The sequence below is a fragment of the Bos mutus genome, chromosome 23 (assembly GCF_027580195.1).
Source record: "Bos mutus isolate GX-2022 chromosome 23, NWIPB_WYAK_1.1, whole genome shotgun sequence".
Taxonomy (NCBI): domain Eukaryota; kingdom Metazoa; phylum Chordata; class Mammalia; order Artiodactyla; family Bovidae; genus Bos; species Bos mutus.
In genome coordinates this window covers 26,821,501-26,845,904 of record NC_091639.1, presented here as the reverse complement: position 1 = coordinate 26,845,904, position 24,404 = coordinate 26,821,501, and the positions used below count along the sequence as shown (strand labels likewise).

The following is a 24,404-nucleotide window of genomic DNA, read 5'->3' as shown; positions in this document are numbered from 1 at the left end:
AACATAAGGTAGGGCAAAAGAAAAGACAAAACAAGGAGATAAAGGGGAAAGGAATAGCAGAAAGAGAATGAAGACCAAGAGTTAGAGAAAGAACGTTGTGAGGGATGTAGCATTTGGGCTTAAAATTTTGAGATGAGCTTTGTGGCGGGGAAGTTCCTGAATACTTGTTAGTGAAAAGACCTAAACCTCGATTTTTTTGTGCTGTTATCTCCCTGGGTGTCTTCACTTCTGCCTTGTTTCTACTCTTTCCCTCTTCTAACAGTTTTGGACTCAGAGGGGACTTTATCCACCATATTTCAGGTTTTCCAGAAGGAACTGAATGTTGCTACAAAAACCCTGAATGAACTTTGTGGCCAACCCAACACATGTCATTTGTTCATTTCTATTCTTAATATAATCTCAGGAGACTCTAACAATTTGTTACAGATTAAGAGAAACATATAGTGCTACAAGTTAGGTCCCATCTTCTAGGTGTTCCCAAAGCATTGTAACTGGCAGGATTTTACAGATTTCCCAATATGTATAGCCATGTGATGACCTCTGAATGATACTATTATTGCCCAATACTAATTACCCAAAGTAAAACACCTTCATATTTTATACCTCAAAATCACTTGATTGTGGTTTTACCATGCATATTCCAAGAATTTCACTCCCTGATCCAGAGAAATCCTTCTTGTCCTCCTTCCTCCAGAAATGTCTTTATAAGTGTCCACTCCTACCATCCACAGCAGCGCTACCATTCCAAACACAAGTTCCATTTTCTTAAGAATTCCCATCACTCTGAGTGTTTGGAAGCCAGTGCATTCAAATGGATGCTGAGATTTTGTTTTCATAGAAGTAAACATTAGAAGAAGTTAGGAGAAGTAAGGGAAGCATCAGTATTTTCATATTTGTCAAAGTTATACAGAAACATCTGTCTTACAGTAGTGGATTCAATAAGGAGTAGTATTTCCCTGTTACCTGGGATCTAAGTAGTATATATTATTTTAGGTGATATTTTGAACTTTGATTTCAAAAAATATTTCAAGAACATGTAATTCTTTTTGATCCCTCTGCCCAAGCAAGAATTGAATTCACTAATTAAAATTACCTTATTTTATACAAGAGTAGATAGGCTATAAACATCTAAAAATTAAGAGACAGACAAAATAATTTGTCTTTGTGGTTTTATATATCCATTCCATCTTTTTTTAGACCATATGAAGGATTGAAGAACCAGAGACTATGCAGTCATAGCAAATGTACTAAATACAAGTAGTCATTAATATAAGTAGATGAAGTAAGGAGAGTTTTGGAATTAATGCCTTTCTGTAACATATTAGTGCATCCAACATGTGTTCTGAGTAGTTTCTAATTTTTCCAGCAGTAAAGCACTGGCTGTTTTCAAATAAAATGTTCAAAGTTGAAATGAAGTAGTCTATATGGATATTCATTACATTCTGATTAGTTCACCTTTGTTCACAAGACTGTGACAACTGTATCCAAAATATATACAAAATTCAAAATTCTTTAGATGAGAGACCCAATTACTGATCTGCCTTGGCACATTGGGCTGCATATTTTTTTTTAACCTCTATGAATAACAGATTCTGTTCTATTTAATTATATTGCCAAATATACAATTGTACGAAGGGCTTGTTAAATGCCATTAGCCTCCTAACTCCTCATAGTTCCCAGGGCTTTGTTGATTAACGAAATATTTTGATTAATTAGACAATTATTTAAAGAGAGGAATAGAAATGAGTTAGACAGTTTTGGGAATCGAAAAATGTACCCGACAAAATATTTATTTGATTTTTGAAAAACATGAGTAAACCTCTTCATTGAATTTAGAATTCAGTATGATTAACACTAATCTGTGTTAGGGTAAAGCTAGGGAGTTTTAATTGATAGCGTAACATTGATGGTCAAAGGAAAAACAGAACTTTAAATTCAGACATCAGCTAAAAAGTTATGTCCTTAAGGACAATGACGTAAGTGATAAAGTTAGAATTTATGATTCACCAAAGATCATCTTGTGCATTACATAATTCATAATGTGACATTTTGCTTAAAAAATAAGAACATTTCTTACTGTAGCTTCATAAATAACAATCTAAATAAGAATGAAATCAAGCATAAAAATAATAACTCAGTAACTGTCATAATAAGATATAATAATTGCCTAAAGGAAATCTACAAAGTTGTCATCTGTTTTTAAGTCTGGAGGCTCTCCTAAGTCAGTGAGTTAAGAAGAAGAATCAAACATCAAGGTTGAAATTCTGAAACTTCTCCGGATACAGCTTCATGTGTGATGTACTTGAATTGCTTAGCATAAGCTAAATTTTTCCATACTTGCTTTTTCCTCATTTCTTCCTCAGCTTTAACTTTATTGTAACTGATTCTATTGTTTAAACAGTATGGCAGTTGATTTGCCAACTTATAAATTAGTTTATTCAATTATCAAAAATATTCAAATATCCTAATACAAGAACTAAAGCAATGTTTTAACCTCCATTTAAATTTTTTAATATATTTAAATAATCATCTTATAGTACTTGAGACATAGTTGCCATTGTGAACCTCATCTGTATGTTTTTTATGTTTCTTTTTAATAAGAGAATAATTGCTTTACAATATTATGTTATTTTCTGCCAAACATTAAGATGAATCAGCCATATGCATGCATATGTCCCCTCCCTGTTGAACCTCCTCTCACCTCCCACCCCATCCCACCCCTCTAGGTTGTTACAGAGTGCTGGGTTTGAACTCCCTGCATCATTATAGCAAATTCCAACTGGCTGTCTTTTTAATATATGTTAATGGATATGTTTCAGTGTTATTCTGTCAATTCGTCCCTCCTCACCTGTGTGTTGTAGATGGAACTTCAGAGGTTGTTTTGTGAAATTTTATCAAGCCTTCTTTTAAAAGAGAAAACAAACTTTTGAAAAGATATCATGCAATGAAATTAAAACCCTGTTTAAAGAGTTCAACCTTAATTTTGAGTCTTTCATTTTAGACAAATTTGTAAAGAATTTCAAGACCTCTTGAGCCAAGATAGATCACCGCTGGGATCCTCCAGACCCACTCCAATTCTAGACCTTGACATTCAGAGACACTTAACACATTTCAGGTAAGACTGGTTTTCCAATTTGGTTGGACTCCCCTTTTTAAAACAACTTTTTCTTTGTATTGGGGGATAGCTGATTAATAATGTTGGGATAGTTTCAGGTGCGCAGTGAAGGGACTCAGCCATGCGTATACATGTATCTATTCTCCCCTAAATCCCCTCTCATCCAAGCTGCCGCATAACACTGAGCAGAGTTCCATGTGCTATATACAGCAGGTCCTTGTTAGTTATCCATTTTAAATATAGCAGTGTGTACATGTCCATCCCCAATTCCCTAACTATCCCTTTCCCCCATTCTCCCCTCTGTTGACTCTCTTTTCCATTGTTAAAACAGTCTTTACTAACTTAGGCATGTTTGTAGTCCTGCCACAGTTCCATTTAGAGATAACATATATATTTGTATGATGTTGCCTGAATTTTTTGAAATTCCAAGCATCTGAGATCAAATTGTAAAGATAAATAAAGCATAAAGCACTTTGGATCAGAAAATTTATATTTTTGTGTGATTTCCAAGAGTTTGTGACTTTGAGAGTGAGCACTGTTATTTCAGACAATAACACTTTCAGATTAGGATACTGAAATCCTTTAAGCAGTTCTTTATCTTGATTAAATAAATTGTTGAATGGACAGATGAAATTAGTAGGCTATCATAGACTGATTTTTCCAGGACTATGTTAATTATTTCTCTGCAGTTAGAAATTGTACACCTCAGTTAATGGTTCTTAAGTTAGACCACAAAAACATATTTTAAAGAACCCGGATACTTGTAAAGAACCCAGGATTATTGAAAGCATATCTTTAATTTTCTGAGATACTTTGGAAGAGAATAGACTGTTTTTCCTGATTAATTTATACCCTGAATGCAATGTGAAAAAGATTGTGATAATTTTTCAGGTGACTTCCAATTGTAAAACTCTAGAATTCTAATGCCAACATGGTATTTCTCACCAATTAAAATATTTATCCTCTTTTTTTATTACTATCATTTAGTTTTTTAAAAAAGCAACGCTAAGGAAAGACTAACATAAATTAAACTTTAAAAAGTTTTTGATACCTCTCGATGACTATAATGCCTTTGAAGAGGATATTACATTATATAAAGTAGTGGGTATTTAATAAATTGGAATTTTATATGCAATTTCAGTTCAGTTCAGTTCAGTTCAGTCGCTCAGTCGTGTCCAACTCTTTGCGACCTCATGAATTGCAGCACACCAGGCCTCCCTGTCCATCACCAACTCCCAGAGTTCACCCAAACTCATGTCCATTGAGTCGGTGATGCCATCCAGCCATCTCATACTCTGTCGTCCCCTTCTCCTCCTGCCCCCAATCCATCCCAGCATCAGAGTCTTTTCCAATGAGTCAACTCTTCGCATGAGGTGACCAAAGTATTAGAGTTTCAGCTTTAGCATCAGTCCTTCCAAAGAACACCCGGGACTGATCTCCTTTAAATGGACTGGTTGGATCTCCTTGCAGTCCAAGGGACTCTCAAGAGTCTTCTCCAACACCACAGTTCAAAAGCATCAATTCTTTGGCACTCAGCTTTCTTCACAGTCCAACTTTCACATCCATACATGACCACTGGAAAAACCATAGCAATTTAGAGATTGTCAAAAAAGAATATATTTTTCATGCATCACAATGCTCCTCAAGATGTAACAGACACATCTCTGAAAACTAAACTTAGAATTTATCTTCTAAAAATGAATCAAATATAGTATATGTTCCCAGGACTTTTTTCCTACCATTCAATTGTATTAGTGAAGGTGAATGTGCTAAAATTGGAGAAAGTATAGTACCCAGAGGTAAGAGCAAAAGGTTTGGGAGTCAAGAGAACTTGTCTTCAAATCCAGACCCCTAGTACATTTGATCTGGGTTATCTAGGGCAATGTATGTATTCTTCTCAAGCTTATCTTTCTCTAGCTTTAGATGGAATAAGAACCCTGCCATTATATAGTGGCAGTGGGCTAAAGTGAGAAAATGAGCATAGAGTAAGCATTTGATAAATAATACACTGTTTACTGCACCACTGATCCAAGTTTAAAGGTTTCTACTATCATATCTGTACAAATATTTTCCATATTTTTATTTATGTACATACTAAAAAGATAATTTCAACAGAAGTTCAATTAAAAACTTAATAATTTTTATACAAGTTTAATTCTGGATTTAAGGAAGTTTGTTGAGTTACAAATTTACTCTAAGAAGGAATTCACTGTTCAAATACAGAGAACTGGGGCTCTCTGTCATGTGTACTAGGTCATTTCCAATCACAGATGTTGCAGCTTTTTTGGACAGTGGTCTGTCCTTTACCAGGCTCAAAACAGACTACATATCAATGTGTAAATTGACTATCAGCAACCATTTGTTTGTTTAGCATAGGCACAATCCGCTGATTTGTTAATAATTTTTAGTCACTGCCAGCTTAATGTCTCAGGACTCTTTAGAGAAAATGTTCATTGCTACACTTGGGCTGAATGTTTTCTAGTGTGTTTTATATGCTATTTGGTTCCTACCCATGCAGAATATGATAACAATCTAGTCTAGAATTACCCAGAGAAACTAATCTGATGTTTCCCGAAGAAGAGCTAAATGTATGGTAAATTACCCCCTCCTTATTCTCAGTTTAAAGAAAAAAGGGAGAGATTACATTTTGGGTGTAAAACTCTCGAGAGGATGTATGGCTGCAGATTCTCAATCACAGCAATTTGAAATGTATAACCATGTCTTAAAAATTCAACATTACCTGGTATATCTACTTATAAAAGTATCACGTATAAAATTTTGGTGTTGTTATTTATATGCTGAGGAGTTTGCCATCAGAAAGTTTTAACTCTCATTTACTATACTTTTTTAATGTTTGTCAGATTTTTTTCATTTATTTTGCTTTAACTACATCCCAGATTATTTATTTAGATGAAATCTTCTGGATTTCATAATGGCAGATAGTATGACACTAGATATCACTTAACCAAAATTTACCCTATAGCAAATTTCCTAAATTATATCATTTTGAAAAATGTGGTTTAAAAAAAAAAAAACACGCAACACAAAATTTACCATCTTAATGATTTCTAATACAGTAGTATTCAGTATAGTCACATTTTTAGGCAAACAATCTCCAAGACTTTTTCATTTTGCAAATCTGAAACCCTATAATCATTAAACAACAAATTTCCCCTTCCTCCCAACCCCTGACAACCACCATTCTACTTTCTGTCTCTATGAATTTGACTAAATACTTTGTATAAGTAAATTGATAAGTATTTGTCTTTTTGTGACTGGCTTATTCCACTTTGCATAATATCCTCAAGGTTCATGTATGTTGTAGCACATGTTAAATTTCCTTCCCTTTAAGACTAAGTGGTATTCTTCTGTATGCATAAACCACATTTTGTTTATCCATTCATCCGTTAGTGGGTACTTGGGTTTCTTCCACTTATTGGCTATTGTGAATAGTGCTACTCTGTTCTTGGCTATTGTGAATACTGCTACTCTGAACATACATGTGCAAATATGTCCTGGAGAGCCTGCTTTCAATTTTTTTTATATATATGTCCAGTAGTAAAGTCACTATGTCATGTGGTTTTCTATTTTTAGTTTTTGAGAAAATGTCATATTGTTTTCTAATGTGGGTGTACCGTTTTACATTCCCACCCAGAGTGCACAGGGCCCCCACTTGTTATTCACCATCGTGGTTTGATTTGGGGGGTGGGTGGTAGTTACCCTAGTGAGTGTGAAGTGATATTTCATTGAAGTTTCGATTTGTATTTCCTTAATGATTATGATGTTAATCATCTTTTAATATGCTTGTTGGCTATTTCTGTGATATCTTTGGAAAGATATTTATTTACATCCTTTGCCATTTGTAAACATGATTGCTTTTTGTTGTTCAGTTGTCGTTCTTTATGAATCTGTATATAAACCCCGTATTAGACATATGATTTGTATTTTCTCCCACTCTATAGGTTGCCTCTTTATTCTGTGGTATTCTTTGATGTACAGAAGTTTTTGATGTAGTTCAATTTGCCTATTTTTACTTTCATTGCCTGTGATTTTGGTGTCATTTCCAGGGAATCCTTGCCATTTGCAGTGTCATGAAGCTTTCCCCCTAGTAGGTTTTCTTCTAAGAGTTTTATAGTTTTAGGCCTTATGTTTAGGTCTTTGATCCATTTTGAATTAATTTTTGTATACAGTATTTGTCCAACTTCACTTTTTTGCATGTGTTAAAGAATTTTCTTTTAAACAAAGGGTTTAAACATGATTGACATTTCCAATTAAAATCCAAACTTAAGTTTCCTGCTGTAAACTGAATTTAAATGTGTATTTTTTGGTTTTTACTATGCATTTATTAAAAGTAGCCTCAATAAAATATCTTAATAGGACTGTAAAGTCCAGCTTGTTGCCTGACCTTGGAAAAAGACTCTACACTTTAAAAATGTAGCTCTTAAATGTGGCTTCATAGTGGAATTTCTCTTGAAGCTTTTTAAAAATCTTGAAACCTGATGTACATTCTTAAAGATCTGATTTAATAGATCAGGTCTCAGATTGGAGTCAGGCATCTGTATAATTTGCAAAATCTGAAGTTGATTTTCATAGTTAGACAGCTTGAAAGAGCCACAGTCCTAGGATATTCCTAGGCTATTAGCTTTTTTTCCCTTAAAAGAAAAAATAATTCTAATTCATTTTTAAAGTGACTGAGAATTATGTAAAGTTCTATCTTGTACACTAGTGAATTAAATGAATTCTACATCTATTATCTTACTGATAATCTGGGTAGCAATGTGTTAGTGTGGAGGGTATCTATTTCATAATTTCCTGGCAGTGGTAACTTTAATTTTGACAGAAGCATCAGCTCAAGAGAAAAATGACTTAGAAAGAAAGTATATTACATCTGACATTGAAAGCAGTCCATTGGGAGAGACTGATTTCCACTGTTTTTGCTGAGTGCCGGCTGGGAAAGAAGTAAGGAGACAGTGTAATTAGACAGGCATAGAGACAACTCTGGTAGCATCAAGTTGTGCTACACTGTTTTATTTGATCAAAATCTCCTTCCCAATGCGAACTTCTTGAATTACACCTTCCAGGGTGGCTGCGTTGATATCTGGAGAACTCTGGCTTACTTTCAACAGATTGAATATGTCCAGGTAGAGCTAGGAAATGAACTGGCCTTGTGAAGCCCAAATAACTACTTCCAGTTTTCTGTGGTAGCTGACATATCAGGGTGCTCTGGGAAACTGTGGGCAGAGCAGTGACCCTTCTGCTGATTGACTCACAGCCTGGGATGCTGCTTGTTTCTATCAAAATGACAGGAGGCAGGTTTATTCATTATTTGTAGTTTATTGAGTGCCATCCAAAGTGTATATTGCTTTAGAGAACATAGCAGACACCACAACACCTACGGGAAAGGGGAAGACAGTTGATAAAAATCTACAGACACCCCTACAGACACCATTCAGACAGAAATCAAAACTCTGATTTTCTGAAATGATAGGGATTCCCTTCTTGGAGAGCTCAAGAAATTAATAACTTTGCCCTTCTTTGTTCTTATGTTCTCATAATATCCTTGAATCTGAGGTCAAGTGAAAGCGCAGCAAACATAAAGGGAGGAAGTTAGACTGTTTCTAATGGGATTCTCCAGGGAAGAATACTGGAGTGGGTTTGCCATTTCCTTCTCCAGGGGATCTTCCCGACCCAGGGATCGAACCTGGGTCTCCCACATTGCTGGCAGACTCTTTACTGACTGAGCCACCAGGAAAGCCCTTTCTAATACTTAGTTTAGAAAAAACAGCCTATCAGAAAAATAAGGACGTTTTCTTTCTCAACACCCACCTTGGGAGTCTATTTTATTTTTTCTTGTATTTTTCCATGCTAATGGCAGGCGGTACAAAGACGGCTAAAGAATTGTCCCATCTTTAAGAACTTCTAATATGGAAGACAATTACATACAAAGATTTAAAATACAAGAGAGAGGGAGCTTATAATAGAGGGTTAAGCAGAGTGCAGGTAGTTACCGGGGATAATTGGAAAGGATGTCTTCTTTTTTTTTTTTTTTACTGTAAATACTTTTATAGTTGAAGTGCAGTTGAGTTACAATCATGTTAGTTTCAGGAGTACAGCACAGCGATTCAGTTATACATACATATATGTCCTTTTTCAGATTCTTTTCCCTTATAAGTTATTACAAAATATTGAGAATAGTTCCCTGTGCTATACAGCAGGTACTTGAAGGATTTCCTCTTTGGATCCACAGTACTTAGCACTGGTAAATGAATGACTGTGTGTGCATGCTCTCTTGTGTCCAAATCTTTTACGACCCTATGGACTGTAGCCCGCCAGGCTCCTCTGTCCATGAGATTCTCCAGGCAAGAATACTGGAGTGGGTTGCCATTTCTTTCTCTAGGGGATCTTCCCGACTCAGGGATTGAACCCGTGTCTCCTGCATTGCAGGCAAATTCTTTACTGCTTGAGCCACTGGGGAAGCTCCTAGCACTAGTATGTGCCCAATAAATATTTTACTAAATGTAGATTATGATACTAACTCTGTTAGGTCTTGTATGCATTCTCCCTTGTTTCCTTCCCAGGGCCATAGTATTTTAATTGAACCATGGGCTGGGGAAGTGAAATGATCAATGTACTTAAATTCTTCTGTTTGAGTCATAAAGTGTACTGACATCACATCTTCTTAGAAATAGACTCTCCTACAAATTCCGTAACACTTGGAAATAAGAAATGCCTAGGCTTCCTAGATATCTGTGTTTGCTGGTGATTAAATTTTCACCATTGATTCTCAGTGTTGGAAGGCCCCTCAAGTTGCCCACTCTCCTTCAACATTTGGATCGTCCCTCCAACATCCCTGTCAAGTTGTCACCCATTCCAGGCTGAACACCTTCCCATGATAGGCGGCTCTTTTCTTGCCTCGGCATCCCTTCTAGCTCTGACAGCTCTATTAGAAATGCCTTCCTTCCACTGAGGCAACATCTGTCTTCCTAACATTCCACTCCTTGGGGGCCCTACAGAGTCAGTTTAATCCTGTTTCCCTTCCAGTTTCTAAAGGCAGCTCTCATGTCTTTCTGAGTTTTCTCTTTCTGGGCTATTCATCTTCCTTTTCTTTGTGTTCCACACATAACATGCACTCCAGTCAACTTGACTAGTGTTTTCTGAGTGCTCTGGCTTGGCGACACGTGGAAGATAGGATATGTGTCTCTACTAAATGTGAGCATGTTTAGTCTTCCTCTCCAAGGAGCCTAAGATGTATACTGTTTTTGTTGTTTGCTTTTATTTTTTAAATTTTCTCGGGATGGAAAAATGGTGAGGAAGGTAATCAGGAGGGGCTATTTTATTAATCTTGTGAAAGCATTTTTATTGGCAGAAGAGAAGTAATTTCAATTTAAATTTCAATTAAATCTCCAACCTCCAATCCCCAAAGAAAAACATCATAAAATAAATTACATGACTAGGCTTGGATTTAAGAAATAGAATCATTAGGCCTCCTTGAGGATGTTTTGCCAGTTCAAGGCGACTTCAAAGACCATTTTATTTAAGAATATCGGAAATAATAGGCCTGAATTGTGAAGGAAAAAAAATCGTATGCTTTGCCAACTTAAACTCCTTTTTATAAGGTTGAAATTAAACTTTAAAACTTAAACTCAAAAAATGTACTTACATTCACAACTGCAAAGAAAAACATAATGTGTAAGTGGTCAAGTCTTATTCACTATTTAAGTTAAAAAGGATAGTCTGTATTTACATAAGAGAAAAAACCCCATTTCCCTTGAAGGAAAACTTTCAATAGAAAGAAATATAGACTAAAAAATAAAACAGACAACTGTTTTCCTTAGCAGACAAGTGAAACCACGATGCCTTTCTTGTGTGAATCTACATTAAATTACTTACCTTCATTTAATGTTAAGCAGGAAATTAAAGTGTAAATCAGTTGCCAACATTTATTATACTTCATAAGGTGGCAGTGATTTAGTCACTCAGTCATGTCCAACTCCTGCCACCCCTGCCGGGCTCCTCTGTCCATGAGAATTCCCAAGCAATCACACTAGAGTGGGTTGCCATTTCCTCCTCCAAGGGACCTTCCTGACCCAAGGATCGAACCAGGTCTCCTTCACTGCAGGCAGACTCTTTACTGACTAAGCCACCAGGGAAGCACCACTTCCCAACATGCATGGCCCCAAACCAAATGCTGCAAGAGATTCAAACATTCAAACATCTATTGCAGGTCATTTGATAACGTTTTTGGGGAGTTTTAGGTTCAGCATATAGGAGACTAGTGTTGTGATAGTTTCAGGTGAACAGCAATGAACATACTATACATGTATCCATTTCCCCCCCTAAATTCCCCTCCCATCCAGACCACTGGCATTTTTTAAATAATGTCCCTGGGTGATTTTTGCATGTATCCAGGGTTGAGAACCAGCACCCAAAGGAACCACAGAACCTTTTCTGAATGCTGACAGGCCTTGCTAATGAGTGGACTATAAGGATTCCTCACTACCAGAGAATCATACACCTTAATTATGCACCTCAATCAACCTCCATTTTAAAAGCCCTTGGGCCTATGGGATAATATAATTTATGTAGACAATAAGCACAATCAGCCAGTTCCCTTTTTCTCTGCTTCCTCTGCCGGTTAGGCTACAAAGGATAGATGTCATCAAGCAGCTCTGGGTGCAAAGGCCCCAGCTGTTTTTCTCAGGCTGAGGTCTCTCTCCATGACCTATATTCAGGAGACATGAAGCATCTTCCCCTCTTGGTTCTGAAAAGAACTAAGGTTTTGCAGAGAAGCCCCACAATCCTTTGCTGGTGTTCTCCAGTGGCTATTTCCCAGCCTCCTGCCCTCATGGCTTTTCTCACGAGTGGAAGGAGGCATTTTTCCAGCTGCCACCTAAAACTGTAGTGAGGAGTACAGACTGAGCCTCAGGCTACAGTTGGACCCAAACCTGCAGTCACTGAATAATCCAGGAGAGAAGGAAAAGAAGACTTATCTTCCCTTTAAATCTTGCTACCTGCATGCCTCCCGGAGGCCAGAAAGCAGAACTGAGGTTGGTGACAGTGGCATCCGTATGCTATGCAGGACATCAAAGATGCATGAGAGCAAGCACACACTGGCGTGATGCAACATAACAAAATAATAGGAGCAGCCCAAACTAGTTCAACCTTTACAGACACCAAAACTTTTCCAGATAGAAAGTTAAAATTTGATAAAATAAAATCAGGTTTTGCTGTAATTATCTAAATGATAATTTTCTTTCTTTCTTTTTGTCTTTTTGTTTTTTGTTTGGCCGTGTGGTTTATGGGATCTTAGTTCCCCGACCAGGGATCAAACCTATGCCCCCTGCAGGAGAAGCACAGAGCCCTAACCCCTGGGCCACCAGGGAAGTCCCAGGATATTTCCCTTGAATTTCAGTCTTCTAGTTTGCAGCATAATAGTATCTACTACGCCCAGCTTTTTGTTTCCCAAAAGAAAGCCAAAAAAATCTGTCCTTGGTTGTTGGACACAACTGAGTGAGGCAGTCTTCAGTGGCACATAGTAATGAGACTTTCATTTTCCTTCTAATCCTGTTAAATTAGTGTTTGCTCGTTGTTGTTATTGTTCAGTTGTTGAGTCTTGTCTGACTCTTTGTGACCCAATGGACTGCAGCACCCCAGGCTCCTCTATCCTGCACTATCTTGCAGAGTTTGCTTAAATTCATGTCCATTGAGTCGATGATGCTATTTAACCATCTCATCCTCTGCCACTCCCTTCTCCTTTTGCCTTCAATCTTTCCCAGTGTCAGGGTCCTTTCCAGTGGGTCGGCTCTCCACATCAGGTGGCCACAGTACTAGAGCTACAGCTACAGCATCAGTCCTTCCAATGAATATTCAGGGTTGAGTTCCTTTAGGATTGACAGCTTTGATCTCCTGGCCTTCCAAGGGACTCTCAAGAGTTTTCCCCAGCACCACAGTTTGAAAGCATCAATTCTTCAGCGCTCAGCCTTCTTTATGGTCCAGCTATCACATTGTACACTTACTGGAAGAACTATAGCTTTGACTAGATGGACCTTTGTCAGCAAAATGATGTCTCTGCTTTTTAATATGCTGTCTAGGTTTGTCATAACTTTCCTTCCAAGGAAAGTAAGTAACAAATGTCCTTTCCTTCCAAGCGTCTTTTAATTTCATAGCTGCAGTCACTGTGCATAGTGATCTTGGAGCCCAAGAAAAGAAAATCTCTCACTGCTTCCACTTTTCCCCCTTCTATTTGCTATGAAGTGATGGGACCAAATGCCATGATTTAGTTTTTTAATGTTGAGTTTTAAGCCAGCTTTTTCACTCTCCTCTTTTACTTTCATCAAGAAGCTCTTTAGTTCCTCTTCACTTTCTGCCATTAGAGAATGTTTACTTAGTAGGTAGAAAGGATATGTTGGACTTCAGGCCCAACTTTTTTTAAAATCCAAGTACAGTTGACTTACAGTACTATGTTAGTTTCAGTATATATCAGTATATAGTATATAGCACAGTGATTCAGTATGTTTAGACTTTTTAAAATGTTATTATAAGATAATGACTATAATTCCCTGTGCTATACAGTGTATCCTTATTGCTTATCTATTATACATAATAACTGGATCTCTTAATCCTCTAACCCTAACTTGCCCCTCTCCCCTTCCTTCTGCCCTCTGGTAAGTACTAGTTTGTTTTCTGTATCTGTGAGTCTGTTTTGTATTGTTATAGTCATTTATCTGTGTTATTTTTTAGACTCCACATATAAGTGATTTCATACAGTATTTGTCTTTGTCTTTTTCTGACTTATTTCACTAAGCATGATATTCACTGGGTTCATTCACATTGCTTAAAATGGCAGACCTTAGTTTTTCCTGCAGTGGCTATACCACATCTTTGCAAATTCATCTGTTGATGGACAGTTGGGTTGCTTCCATATGTTGGCAATTGTAAATAATGATGCTGTGAACATTGGCATACATGTATCTTTTTGTATTAGTGCTTTCATTTTTTTTCTGGATATATACCCAAAAGTGGAATTGCTGGATATCATATCATAGCTCTATTTTTAGTTTTTTGAGAAACCTCCATACTGTTTTCTACCAAGCTATGTTCCTATCAACAGTGTATAAGGTTTTCCTTTTCTCCACATCGTCACCAACATTTGTTACTTGCAAATGATAGCAATTTGCTGATACTTTTGTTGATAGCAATTCTGAAAAGTGTGAGGTAATGTCTCATTGTTGTTTTGATTTGCATTTCTCTAATATTAGTGGTGTTGATCCGTCTTTTCGTGTGCCAGGCCCAACTCTTGCCAAGATAGGAAGAATTCAGGGGAAGATTCCATAGAAATTTGCTTTAGGCCATGCTTTAGAAAATTACCTTAGTAGCTTAATTTAAATTAGTTTAGACAAATCAATTAAAGTAATGATAAAGCATTTCTGAAGGACAATTAGGGCAATATGGAAAAAGCTTTGTAACATGTCTCTAGCGGACAGCAAGGCTGTTGAAATGTAAACTATATTTACTTGTTCCTCTGGTAGATGTTTATTCAGATCCTATATTAACCTATATTCCAAGTAAGCACTGAAGCTTTGGAGATTTTAAAGATAAATACGTAAGGATGTAGCCACAAGCAAAAAATATTCATTTAGCCAGAGATCACAGGGAGTTTGTGAAATTTCTATTATATAGAAGTCTCCTGATAATTCCTCATGATTAATGTCAAGTAGTTTATAAACATAAATACTGCTGGAGTTAAAGATGGGTTGTTAATAACGTCTTCTTAGAAAATTGCACAGGGAGAATGAATAAAGAATAACAATTTATTCTTTTTCAAACAACAATCTCTTCTCTACTATCCTCTATGACCGCTTTCATTTTTCCTCAATTTCTTCTTTTTTTAAAAAATATTTATTTCTTTATTTGGCTGTGCTGGGTCTTAGTTGCAGCATGCAAACTCTTAGTTGACACATGTGGAATCTAGTTCCTTGACCAGGGATCGAATCCAGACCCCCTGCATTGGGAACTCGAAGTCTTAGCCACTGGACCACCAGGGAGTTCCTCAATTTTTTAATTTTTAATCTCACTAACAGAGAGTACAATTTGAACTGTTGCAGTATATTTTCCTTTAAAAAGTTAAAATCTGTCTCTGTAGTAGTGTTCAGGTTGTGTTCAGGTCAATAAAAATAGTATAAGTCAATTGTGTGTACATGTGTGCATACACTAACGCAGAGTCTGCCTAGAAAAGGTGGTTTTACCATTTGGTGTCTGTCCCATTGCTGAGATGTGAACGAACATACTTTAACACTAGGGGCAATGTCAAAAGTAAGGTTTCACCTCTGGATCCAGCAAACTGTTACTTAACTTCCTAAACTGAGCCAATTAGAAGATGGTTTATGTGGCAGAAAGATGCTCTGCTGCTGCTGCTGCTGCTGCCGCTGCTGCTAAGTCAAGTCAGTTGTGTCCGACTCTGTGCGACCCCATAGATGGCAGCCCACCAGGCTCCCCACTCCCTGGGATTCTCCAGGCAAGAACACTGGAGTGGGTTGCCATTTCCTTCTCCAATGCATGAAAATGGAAAGTGAAAGTGAAGTCACTCAGTCATGTCTGACTCTTAGCGGCCCCATGGACTGTAGCCTACCAGGCTCCTCCGTCCATGGGATTTCCGAGGCAAGAGTACTGGAGTGGGGTGCCATTGCCTTCTCCGAGAAAGATGCTGTAGAGAATGTCGATTAAGAGGTCTAGCAAAATAGGGGTTTTTAAAACCATGAGTAAAATTAAGAAGATGACTGTTAAATATAAGTTACATTTTCTGGAACATTGGGTGCTGTAAACTACAACAGTCTGGGTTTTCTCAGTAGGTAGTTGTCAAAACCTGTCTGCTCCTCAGTGTGAAATTAGTCGTGGGAAAATTAAATCAATGAGCTGGAATCTACTTAGAAAACAGTTCAAGGTGAATGTAGTTATAAGCCTGACTAGCTAGCATCCAAACTTCCCATTTTGACCCTCGTTTTTTGGTTTGACTTACTGTTTGGTGAGCCTTTTCCCTGAAAATTGCTCGAGTCAGCTGTCTCCTTTTCTCAATATACTGCAAGGAGATGTTTTCCTTAATCTCTCCTAAATTTCACATCATTGATTTAGCCCACCAACTAAGCTTTTTACCACGTAAAGGTATTTCAGAACTTTGGTTCTGTTATCCAATGCAGCAATTTTCCTCTCTATTCTAATGCCAGCCATTAAGTTACAAATCCATGATGCTGTCAATCACGTTGTCAATTAAGATGTGGAGCAGAGTAGGATTAATGAGAGTCTTGCGGCATTCCACTGGAAACTGAGGAACGTTTAGCTTTTGTTAACTCAATTATTATTACTGAACCCATGCAACACTGTAGTGATCACTTATATTTTAAAAAAAATATTAGCCCCTTAGATGTATTCATTACATGAACAAATTGCAATAATTCCATTTAATGGAAAACCTACCAGCAGTAAAAAGAAATTGTCTATTGATAAACACCACAATCTGGGTGAATGCCAAAATTATTAGGCAAAGGGAAAAGAGCCAGTGATAAAAGCCTGTAGACTTCATGATCCAATTTATATGACATTCAGGGGAAAAGTAAAAACTATATAGATAGAAATTAGAACGCTGATTCCCAGGATCTTGGGATGAAAAAAGTGTCATTGACCAAAACGAATTACAAGAAAATGTTTTGGGTAATGGTAGTCATGACACAACTTTGTAAGTTTGTCGAAATTCAACAAACTACATCCCTAAAAAGGATTAGTATTACTGTATGTAAATTCAAACTAGGTATACATGATTTTTAAAAATATCTCATTATAAGAAATTTACTATGGGACTAATTAAATGTAATTTAATAACCTAGAATTTCTAAAATCTGTCTCTTTCCCCCCCTGCTTTGATTATTAAGGTATCTGTTGTTCAGTCACTCAGTGGTGTCTGACTCTGCAACCCCATGGACTGCAGCACGCCAGGCCTCCCTGTCCTTCACTATCTTCTTAAGTTTGCTCACACTCATGTGATGCCATCCAACCATCTCATCCTCTGTCGTCCCCTTCTCCTCCTGCCCTCAATCCTTCCCAGGATCAGGGTCTTTTCTAATGAGTTGGCTCTTCATATCAGGTGGCCAGTGTATTGGAGTATTCTATTTCACTACTTCTGTTCCATCTTCTATAATTTTTCAAAGGTTACTCAGCCACTCGAATGTCTCAGAAACAAACACTTATGTTTTATCTTTAAATAGGAGTTTCCTATACTTTAAAAAAAAAAAAAAAGTTGCAGTTCCACTAATACCCTTGCCAGTTTTAAAGATTAACCTCTTTGAAAAGAAAGCAGAGTATCTTAATTACCTCTTAATCCTTCACTTGCTAACATAGTACTCCCTCACCTAAGCCTGTCTCTGTATTGTTCTTCTTCCTCATTCTTGGAACAGAAATTCAAACTACAGGTCTTAGACTTCCTTGGTGGTCCAGTGATTATGAATTCACCTTCCATGCAGGGGGACACAGGTCCCCTGGTCGGGGAACTTAAATACCACATACCTCAGGGCAACTAAGCCTGTGTGCCTGCAATGGAGACCCAGCACAACCAAAAAAAATTAAATTCTACAGGCTGGGGTAACAGAGACTCCTGGACGAAACCAAGGAAACCTTAGTCTTTGTTAACTCAATTATTCCATACATGGGGGTCCTGCCTCCTCTCCCTCAAGACTCTGCCTCCTGGAAGTGACAAATACCCAAATGGTGGCAATCAGACAATGTCAAGTAGAGTGTGAAAGTGAAAGTGAAGTCGCTCAGTCGTGTCCCACTCTTTGCGACCCCATGGACTGTAGCCTACCAGGCTCCTCCCTCCATGGGATTCTCCAGGCAAGAGTACTGGAGTGGGTTGCCATTTCTTTCTCCAGGGGATCTTCCTGACCCAGGAATCAAACCTGGGTCCCCATATTCCAGGCAGACGCTTTAACCTCTGAGCCAAGGAGAGTGCAGGTTGACAATATTAGTGCCCCGCTCAGTCCTGTTTGTTTTGGTTGTTGTTGGCTGGTGGTTTGGTTCTATTTTGTGTTTTTTGAAGGCTAGACTCTAACATTTGATTACCAGTTTACAGTAAGAATTCAAGCCACAGATTGTTGGAGATACATTTAACATCTTATTTGCCACTTAAAATCTATGTTAATATAGATTTTATATTAATATACTAAATCTTATATTAATTTTTTTTCTCACTACAAGCTCTTTATTAACAAGTTGAATAAAAAAGGAAGAGAGAGAGAGGTGTAAAAATACTTTTCCTGAAGGCCCCAGGAAGGGGAGGCACTGTCAGAACTCACTTGGCCAGGGCAGGCAACCCAGCCAGAGGCAGAAGGGAGACCAGGGCCCGGCCTGGGAGCAGCCCGCGGCCCAGGGTGCTGAGAGCAGGAAGGCTCAGGCCTCAAGCAGGGGCCATGCAAACGCCAAGGCCCTGCAGGGAGTGATGGGTTGAGGGCTGCCTGGAGGAAGCCACGAGCACCATCTTCCCCTGCATTGGGTAGACACACGTGTACGCATGAGAGCTGGTATCTGTTCACAGCTTACGTACACAGAGCGGAAAGAGGGGTTCCAGAGTTGAGGAGTAGCTTTGAGAAGTCTCTAGAAGCCTGAGGGCAAGGGCAGAACCTGGAGGCTGCTGTTCCCCTCGGAGCCTCAGGAGCCCAGGCCCTCCTGCCGGCACTGGAGGACCTCCATGACTGCCTTTTCAGGCATGGTCAAAGTGGAAACTTGGATGATCACTTATGCTGTAACTGATATGGCTCCATATAGCTTCCTCTTTGATGATGAGATCTTGCCCTCACTTTTTCTTTTCATTGTGTTCTCTGGGCTCTAGTTTTATATTTTGGGGTGGGGGTGGGGTGGGGAATGTTACTCCTTTCTCTTCAGAATTCAAGTTTTCTCATCACTTTGGCAAGTTTCTGTCCTTTGGTAGAAGCATATCCTTTTCAATGTCTTAATCAGGGGACCAGGAAACTAACTCCTTTTTTCAATATTATCCAAGGAGCTTTGAAGGGTGAGTGGTTTTTAGATTGGCTGGAAAAAAAAAGGGGGGGGAGGATAAACAAACACAAGTGGGAATGACCATTGTAGGTTTAAAGATAGAGAAGAGATAAGCCTTTCAAAAATAAAATAATAGAACATATGATTATAAAGAGTGAAGAAAGGAGAGCAGTAAAATGCAAACACATTAAGAAAGCTGATATAACCTTTGTATTGTCTGCCAGGGTTGAGCAAAATGTGTTAAATGTGGCATGTGCTAGAAACATCTAGCACAATGTTGGTTGTCTTTCTCACTTGTCTACTTGAGGGCAAACTTTTAGATGAATATGAATTTATAAAGACTTTTATATTTTGATAACCTACTTCAAGCCATCATGGCTGCTACTTAGCCCAGGTAATATTTACTTGTGAAATGCTCTCTGGTATTAATTTGATAAAATAGATGCAAATGCCAAATATAACTTAAGCGTTAAATCTATGGCTAAAAAATATTTTCTAAGGGCAAAAAAATGGCCTTATCAAAGATTTTGAAGATTTGACTATGGTGTGTTACCTTACACATGACTTTATTTTCTGTCTAGGACTGAAAATCAGCCTCATCTTTCCATTTTTCTCATGTTTTTCTGTAGACTCTACATTATTCCTTTTCTCCTTTTTGCGTGTCACTGTAAATGAGAGATATACCTATTTTTCTAAAATGGTTGGGGCCAAAAGAAAAACATGGATGTCCCCAGAAATTGTTTTAATCATCCTCTGATTTTACACTTTGTTCTGTGATTCTCATACAGTATCAGATTACTTTAATTATTTAGGTTCATAAACCTCACTGAACACTGCTAGAACAGAGCTATACTTTGCATTTAGCATTATCCTATGCAATGTTCCATGCATATTTTTTGACGTGCAGGTAGTGTGAAATCAAGGAAATTAACATTTACATTATATTTTTTGTTTTGAAGATAACACCTCAGATCCTTCCTTTTCTTACATCGAATATTTCTGAGTTTTAGACTTCTCTGTTGAGCTAAGTGGTTTTTCAATGTCCATAACCTTCTGTCATGTCCTTGGTTTTAAGAAGTGCACCATAAGCATTATTCCAGTGAACTGCAGCTTAGAGCTGGAAAGAAACTTGCAGATGTTTTCATCAGACCATCTTACAAGGCTCTTTGTAACTTCCCACAAATTACACAGTGCCTAAGGTCAAAGGCAATGTGAAGACTCTGTGCAAAGAGTTCTCAACCCAGGGCACATGGGACAATGCAGCTTACAAAAGACCAGGTACAGATTTTAGAAGCAAGAAAGACCATCAGCCAAGGAGGGATGCCAGAATCTTTCATTATGGCAACCACTCTTGTCAACATGGAGAAGTAGAGCATTTATATAGACCCATCTACTTTGTACTTGGCCTTAAAAAAGTTTTTTTTAATATTTATTTTTATCTATGTATTTGGCTGTACCAGGTCTTAGTTGCGGTGTGCAGGGTCTTCGAGCTTCACTGCTGTACGTGGGATCTTTAGTTGAGGCATGTGAACGCTTAGTTGTAGCATGTGTGACCTAGTTCCCTGACCAGGGATCAAACCCAGGCCCTCTGCATTGGGAGCAGAGTTTTAGCCACTGGACTACCGGGAAAGTTCCTGTAGTTGGCCTTTTAGAATCCTAGCTTTAAACAGGAAAATGAGTAAGAATGATCTTTCATGCTACGAGCTGGCCCATAGAACAAAGCTCAGTTAGAGAAGTTGAGCAAAAACAGCCAATAGACTGATTTCTCAAAATGAAGTCATAAACACACCCACAGCCTGAGAGGAATGTAAATAAGCACAGAGTCAATACAGAATTTCTCAGGCAAATTATTTAATATGTCTGAGTATCTATTTCTTCATCTGTAAAATGGACATAATAATACTTCTTAGAGTTGTTGCCCAGATTATATCAGAGGTGCAGAAGAAAGCACTTAGAACACAGCCTGGCATATGGTCAGAACTCAGATATTGGCTACTAACCTTAATATTTACCCAAGTGGAACTAAATTCTGTAATTTCTGAAAGAGGAGTCAAAACTGAGAGGACATGGCAATAGAGAGGAAAATAAATTCATCTAATGGGCTTCCCTGGTAGCTCAAATGGTAAAGAATCTGCCTGCAGTGCAGAAGACCCTGGTTTGATCCCTGGGTCAGGAAGATCCCCTGCAGTAGGAAATGGCAACCCACTCCAGTATTCTTGCCTGGAGAATTCCATGGACAGAGCAGCCTGGTGGGCTACAGTTCATGGGGTCACAATGGGTCAGACACCGCACAGGACTAAGTGACTTTCACTTTCACTTTCAATGGTACAAGGAGCCCTGAACAGGAATAAAGCATGAGAAAAGAGGTATCCCGTTAGCATGTATAACATCCTATGGAAAAAACTGAACGAACTTTTTGGTCAACCAAATAGTTTGAGCTCAGGGCCAAGCATCTAGACATTAATAGATGGCCTCATTTGTTCTTTATGCGGTTGCCGCCATGATTAATTCTTCTACCACTTTAATCAACTCCATTTATGTTCTGTCTTCCTGATAAGTTCTAAAACATTTGGATTCCCCTCTAACTGTTATCATTGTAGAAATGGAGCCGAAGTCAGTTTTCCTGTTCAGCAATGTGAGATATGTATATGTATATGCTTCAACAATGGTGATGCCTTACTCATAAAAGGCAAACTTTGGTGTATATAGTTACCCAAGCATTAACCAGTCTTGTTTTCTAAATAATTGGTGACTGAGGTCTGGTTTTTTTTCTTTTTAATGTATGTTAGTTGTGACTTAGGCATAGGGTAGGCTTTGTAAAATGCCAGCATGAAAAATAGTAGCAACCTGTAAAATATAATGGACATGCAGAAAAATTCACCCTCACCATGAACATCCCACAGCCAACAATTTCTACCATTTGCTGAAACACTTCCTAATAGTCTGGCATCCTCCAGACTCCTTTGTGTGTATTAATATAAGCAATAACTCCATGTGCTCGATCTTACTATTATCACCATTGAGGCATATCAGTAGCTGCCTTGATCCTAAATTCATCATTTGCAATATTTTAAGAGCTTGTCATTTTTGTCCCTTAAGATTACATACCTAAAGAAGGATAACTAGCAAACTAACATATTGTGAAGGATAGTACTATCTGATTTTAAAATTGCTAATGTCACAGTGGGCTTCCCTGGTAGCTCAGCTGGTAAAGAATCCGCCTGCAATGCAGGAGACCTGGGTTCAATCCCTGGGTTGGGAAGTTCCTCTGGAGGAGGGCATGGCAACCCACTCCAGTATTTTTGCCTGGAGAATCCCCACAGACAGAGGAGCGTGGAGGGCTACAGTCCATGGGGTCACAAAGAGGTGGACACAACTGAGCGACTAAGTACAACGTCACAATAACTATAACAACTAGGGCTTGTAAGTAGTTAACGACTTCATTTATCAAATGTACCATTTATCAGCCATGTTATTTATAGATAAATGGATATAATAACATGTGCAAGATGTACATCAAACATGTTTTTCTATATTTTATAAGATATGAGTAATGGGGAGCAACCTGACAATGTCACTTCAGGAACAACAGACACAAGTGAATAATCTGGGTGGGTTCTGTTTGCAGAAAGAATGAATCTACGCTTAGGTGTTTGTTCAACTAGAGAGGATGTTTGTTACGGTTGGATGGGCTACCAATGCTGAGGTTGCCACAGCCCTCCCTACATGACTCATTAGTTATGGTTATTAGTGAATTAATTACCTGCTGAAACCCCAGAAAAGAGATAGGAGACAGGAGATGAGTAGATTCCTGCCATCTTGTTCTGTTCATATCTGCACAGCTGCATGGCTATTTTGAGAGAAAGTAGAGGGCAGTACCTTTCATTTTAAGCAGATGGGAATTGCAAACATCACTTCTTTTGGTCTGTTGTGGAAAGGTTAGTTCTGGGTCCAACTTACCTGCAAGGGAAGCTTGGGAATGTGGCCTCCAGCAGGATGCCTTATGCTCAGATAAAACTTCATAACTTTGAAGAAAAGAAAAATGAAGTTAGAGGAACAGCTAACCGTCAGGCACACTCAGCCACTTTTGGTCTCTTATTGTGTGATCTCTGCTTATGTAAGTGTATGTGCCATTCTTAAAAGCAATGATTCTCACAATAGAAAGTTGTATTTACTGGCTTTCTTAAGGGTATAGAGACGCAGAGTCAAGGCATGTGTCAAACACTTGGAATTGCTAATAATTAGTGCCTACCAAGTCTATCAGGGTTTCCCTGGTGGCTCAGTGGTAAAGAACCCACCAGTGCAGGGGGTACAGGTTCAATTCTGGGTCAGGAAGACCCCCTGGAGAAGGAAATGGCAACCCACTCCAGTGTTCTTGCCTGGGAAATTCCATGGACAAAGGAAGCTGGCGGACTGCAGTCCATGGGGGTCAAAAAAGCATGGGACACAACTCAGTGACTAAACAACAACAATCAAGTCTATTAATGACATATTATAACAAATAGACCTAAAATTCTTATCATTCAGAGCATTGACTTGCGTCTACCTTCCACCATGCTTGGCACCATTTAGGAATAATAAATGCTTTTTAATGTAATGTTCCAGATTAAATGGGGAGGGAGGGATGATTTGTTATCCCATATACTGCCAATTGCTCATCTCTTTTTCTACTGTTTCTCATTTCCAGTTTGATCACTCATGGCTTTGGGACCCCAGCAATATGTGCAGCCCTAAGCACTTTCCAAACAGTCCTCAGTGAAATGCTGAACTACTTGGAAAAACACACGACTCACAAAAATGGTGGAGCAGCAGATTCTGGCCAAGGACATGGCACCTCGGAGAAAGCCCCCCTGCGGAAAACTTCAGAGGCCGCCGTGAAAGAGGGCAAAACCGAAAAGACAGACTAACTACATCAAACAGAATCTATTTCCAGAGAGTCTTGCTGCTGATATTTTTTCTAATTTATATATCATTGAGGGTGATTAATCTTCAGTGGACAAAATCTCTGCCCTCCCCCAGCCCTCCATAAAAAAAAAACAAAAATGGAAATGAAAAATGAAACAAAAAAGGACAAAATCAAAAAAAAAAGACAAAAAAAAAGGAAAACAGCAGTGTAACTGTGTGATAAAGTTGTCACTTTTTAATTTATGTTATGATAAACTCCTTTTGTGCACGTAATTTATTGTTCCAAATTATATACATCACAATTTTTAAGCACTTCTGGACTTTGGAGAGGCAGCACATGCTTTTT

The 24,404-nt window shown here is 38.2% G+C and overlaps 1 protein-coding gene across 1 annotated transcript in view; it reads left to right on the top strand.

The window, feature by feature from the left end:
• Window positions 1-24,060, top strand: part of TFAP2D (transcription factor AP-2 delta) — a 59,122-nt gene extending 35,062 nt beyond the window's left edge. The window contains exons 7-8 of the mRNA XM_005905242.2: window positions 3,002-3,115; window positions 23,841-24,060. Of these exons, the coding sequence (XP_005905304.1) occupies window positions 3,002-3,115; window positions 23,841-24,060 (334 nt within the window). The remainder of the gene's footprint in view (window positions 1-3,001; window positions 3,116-23,840) is intronic.
• Window positions 24,061-24,404: the final 344 nt, after the last annotated feature.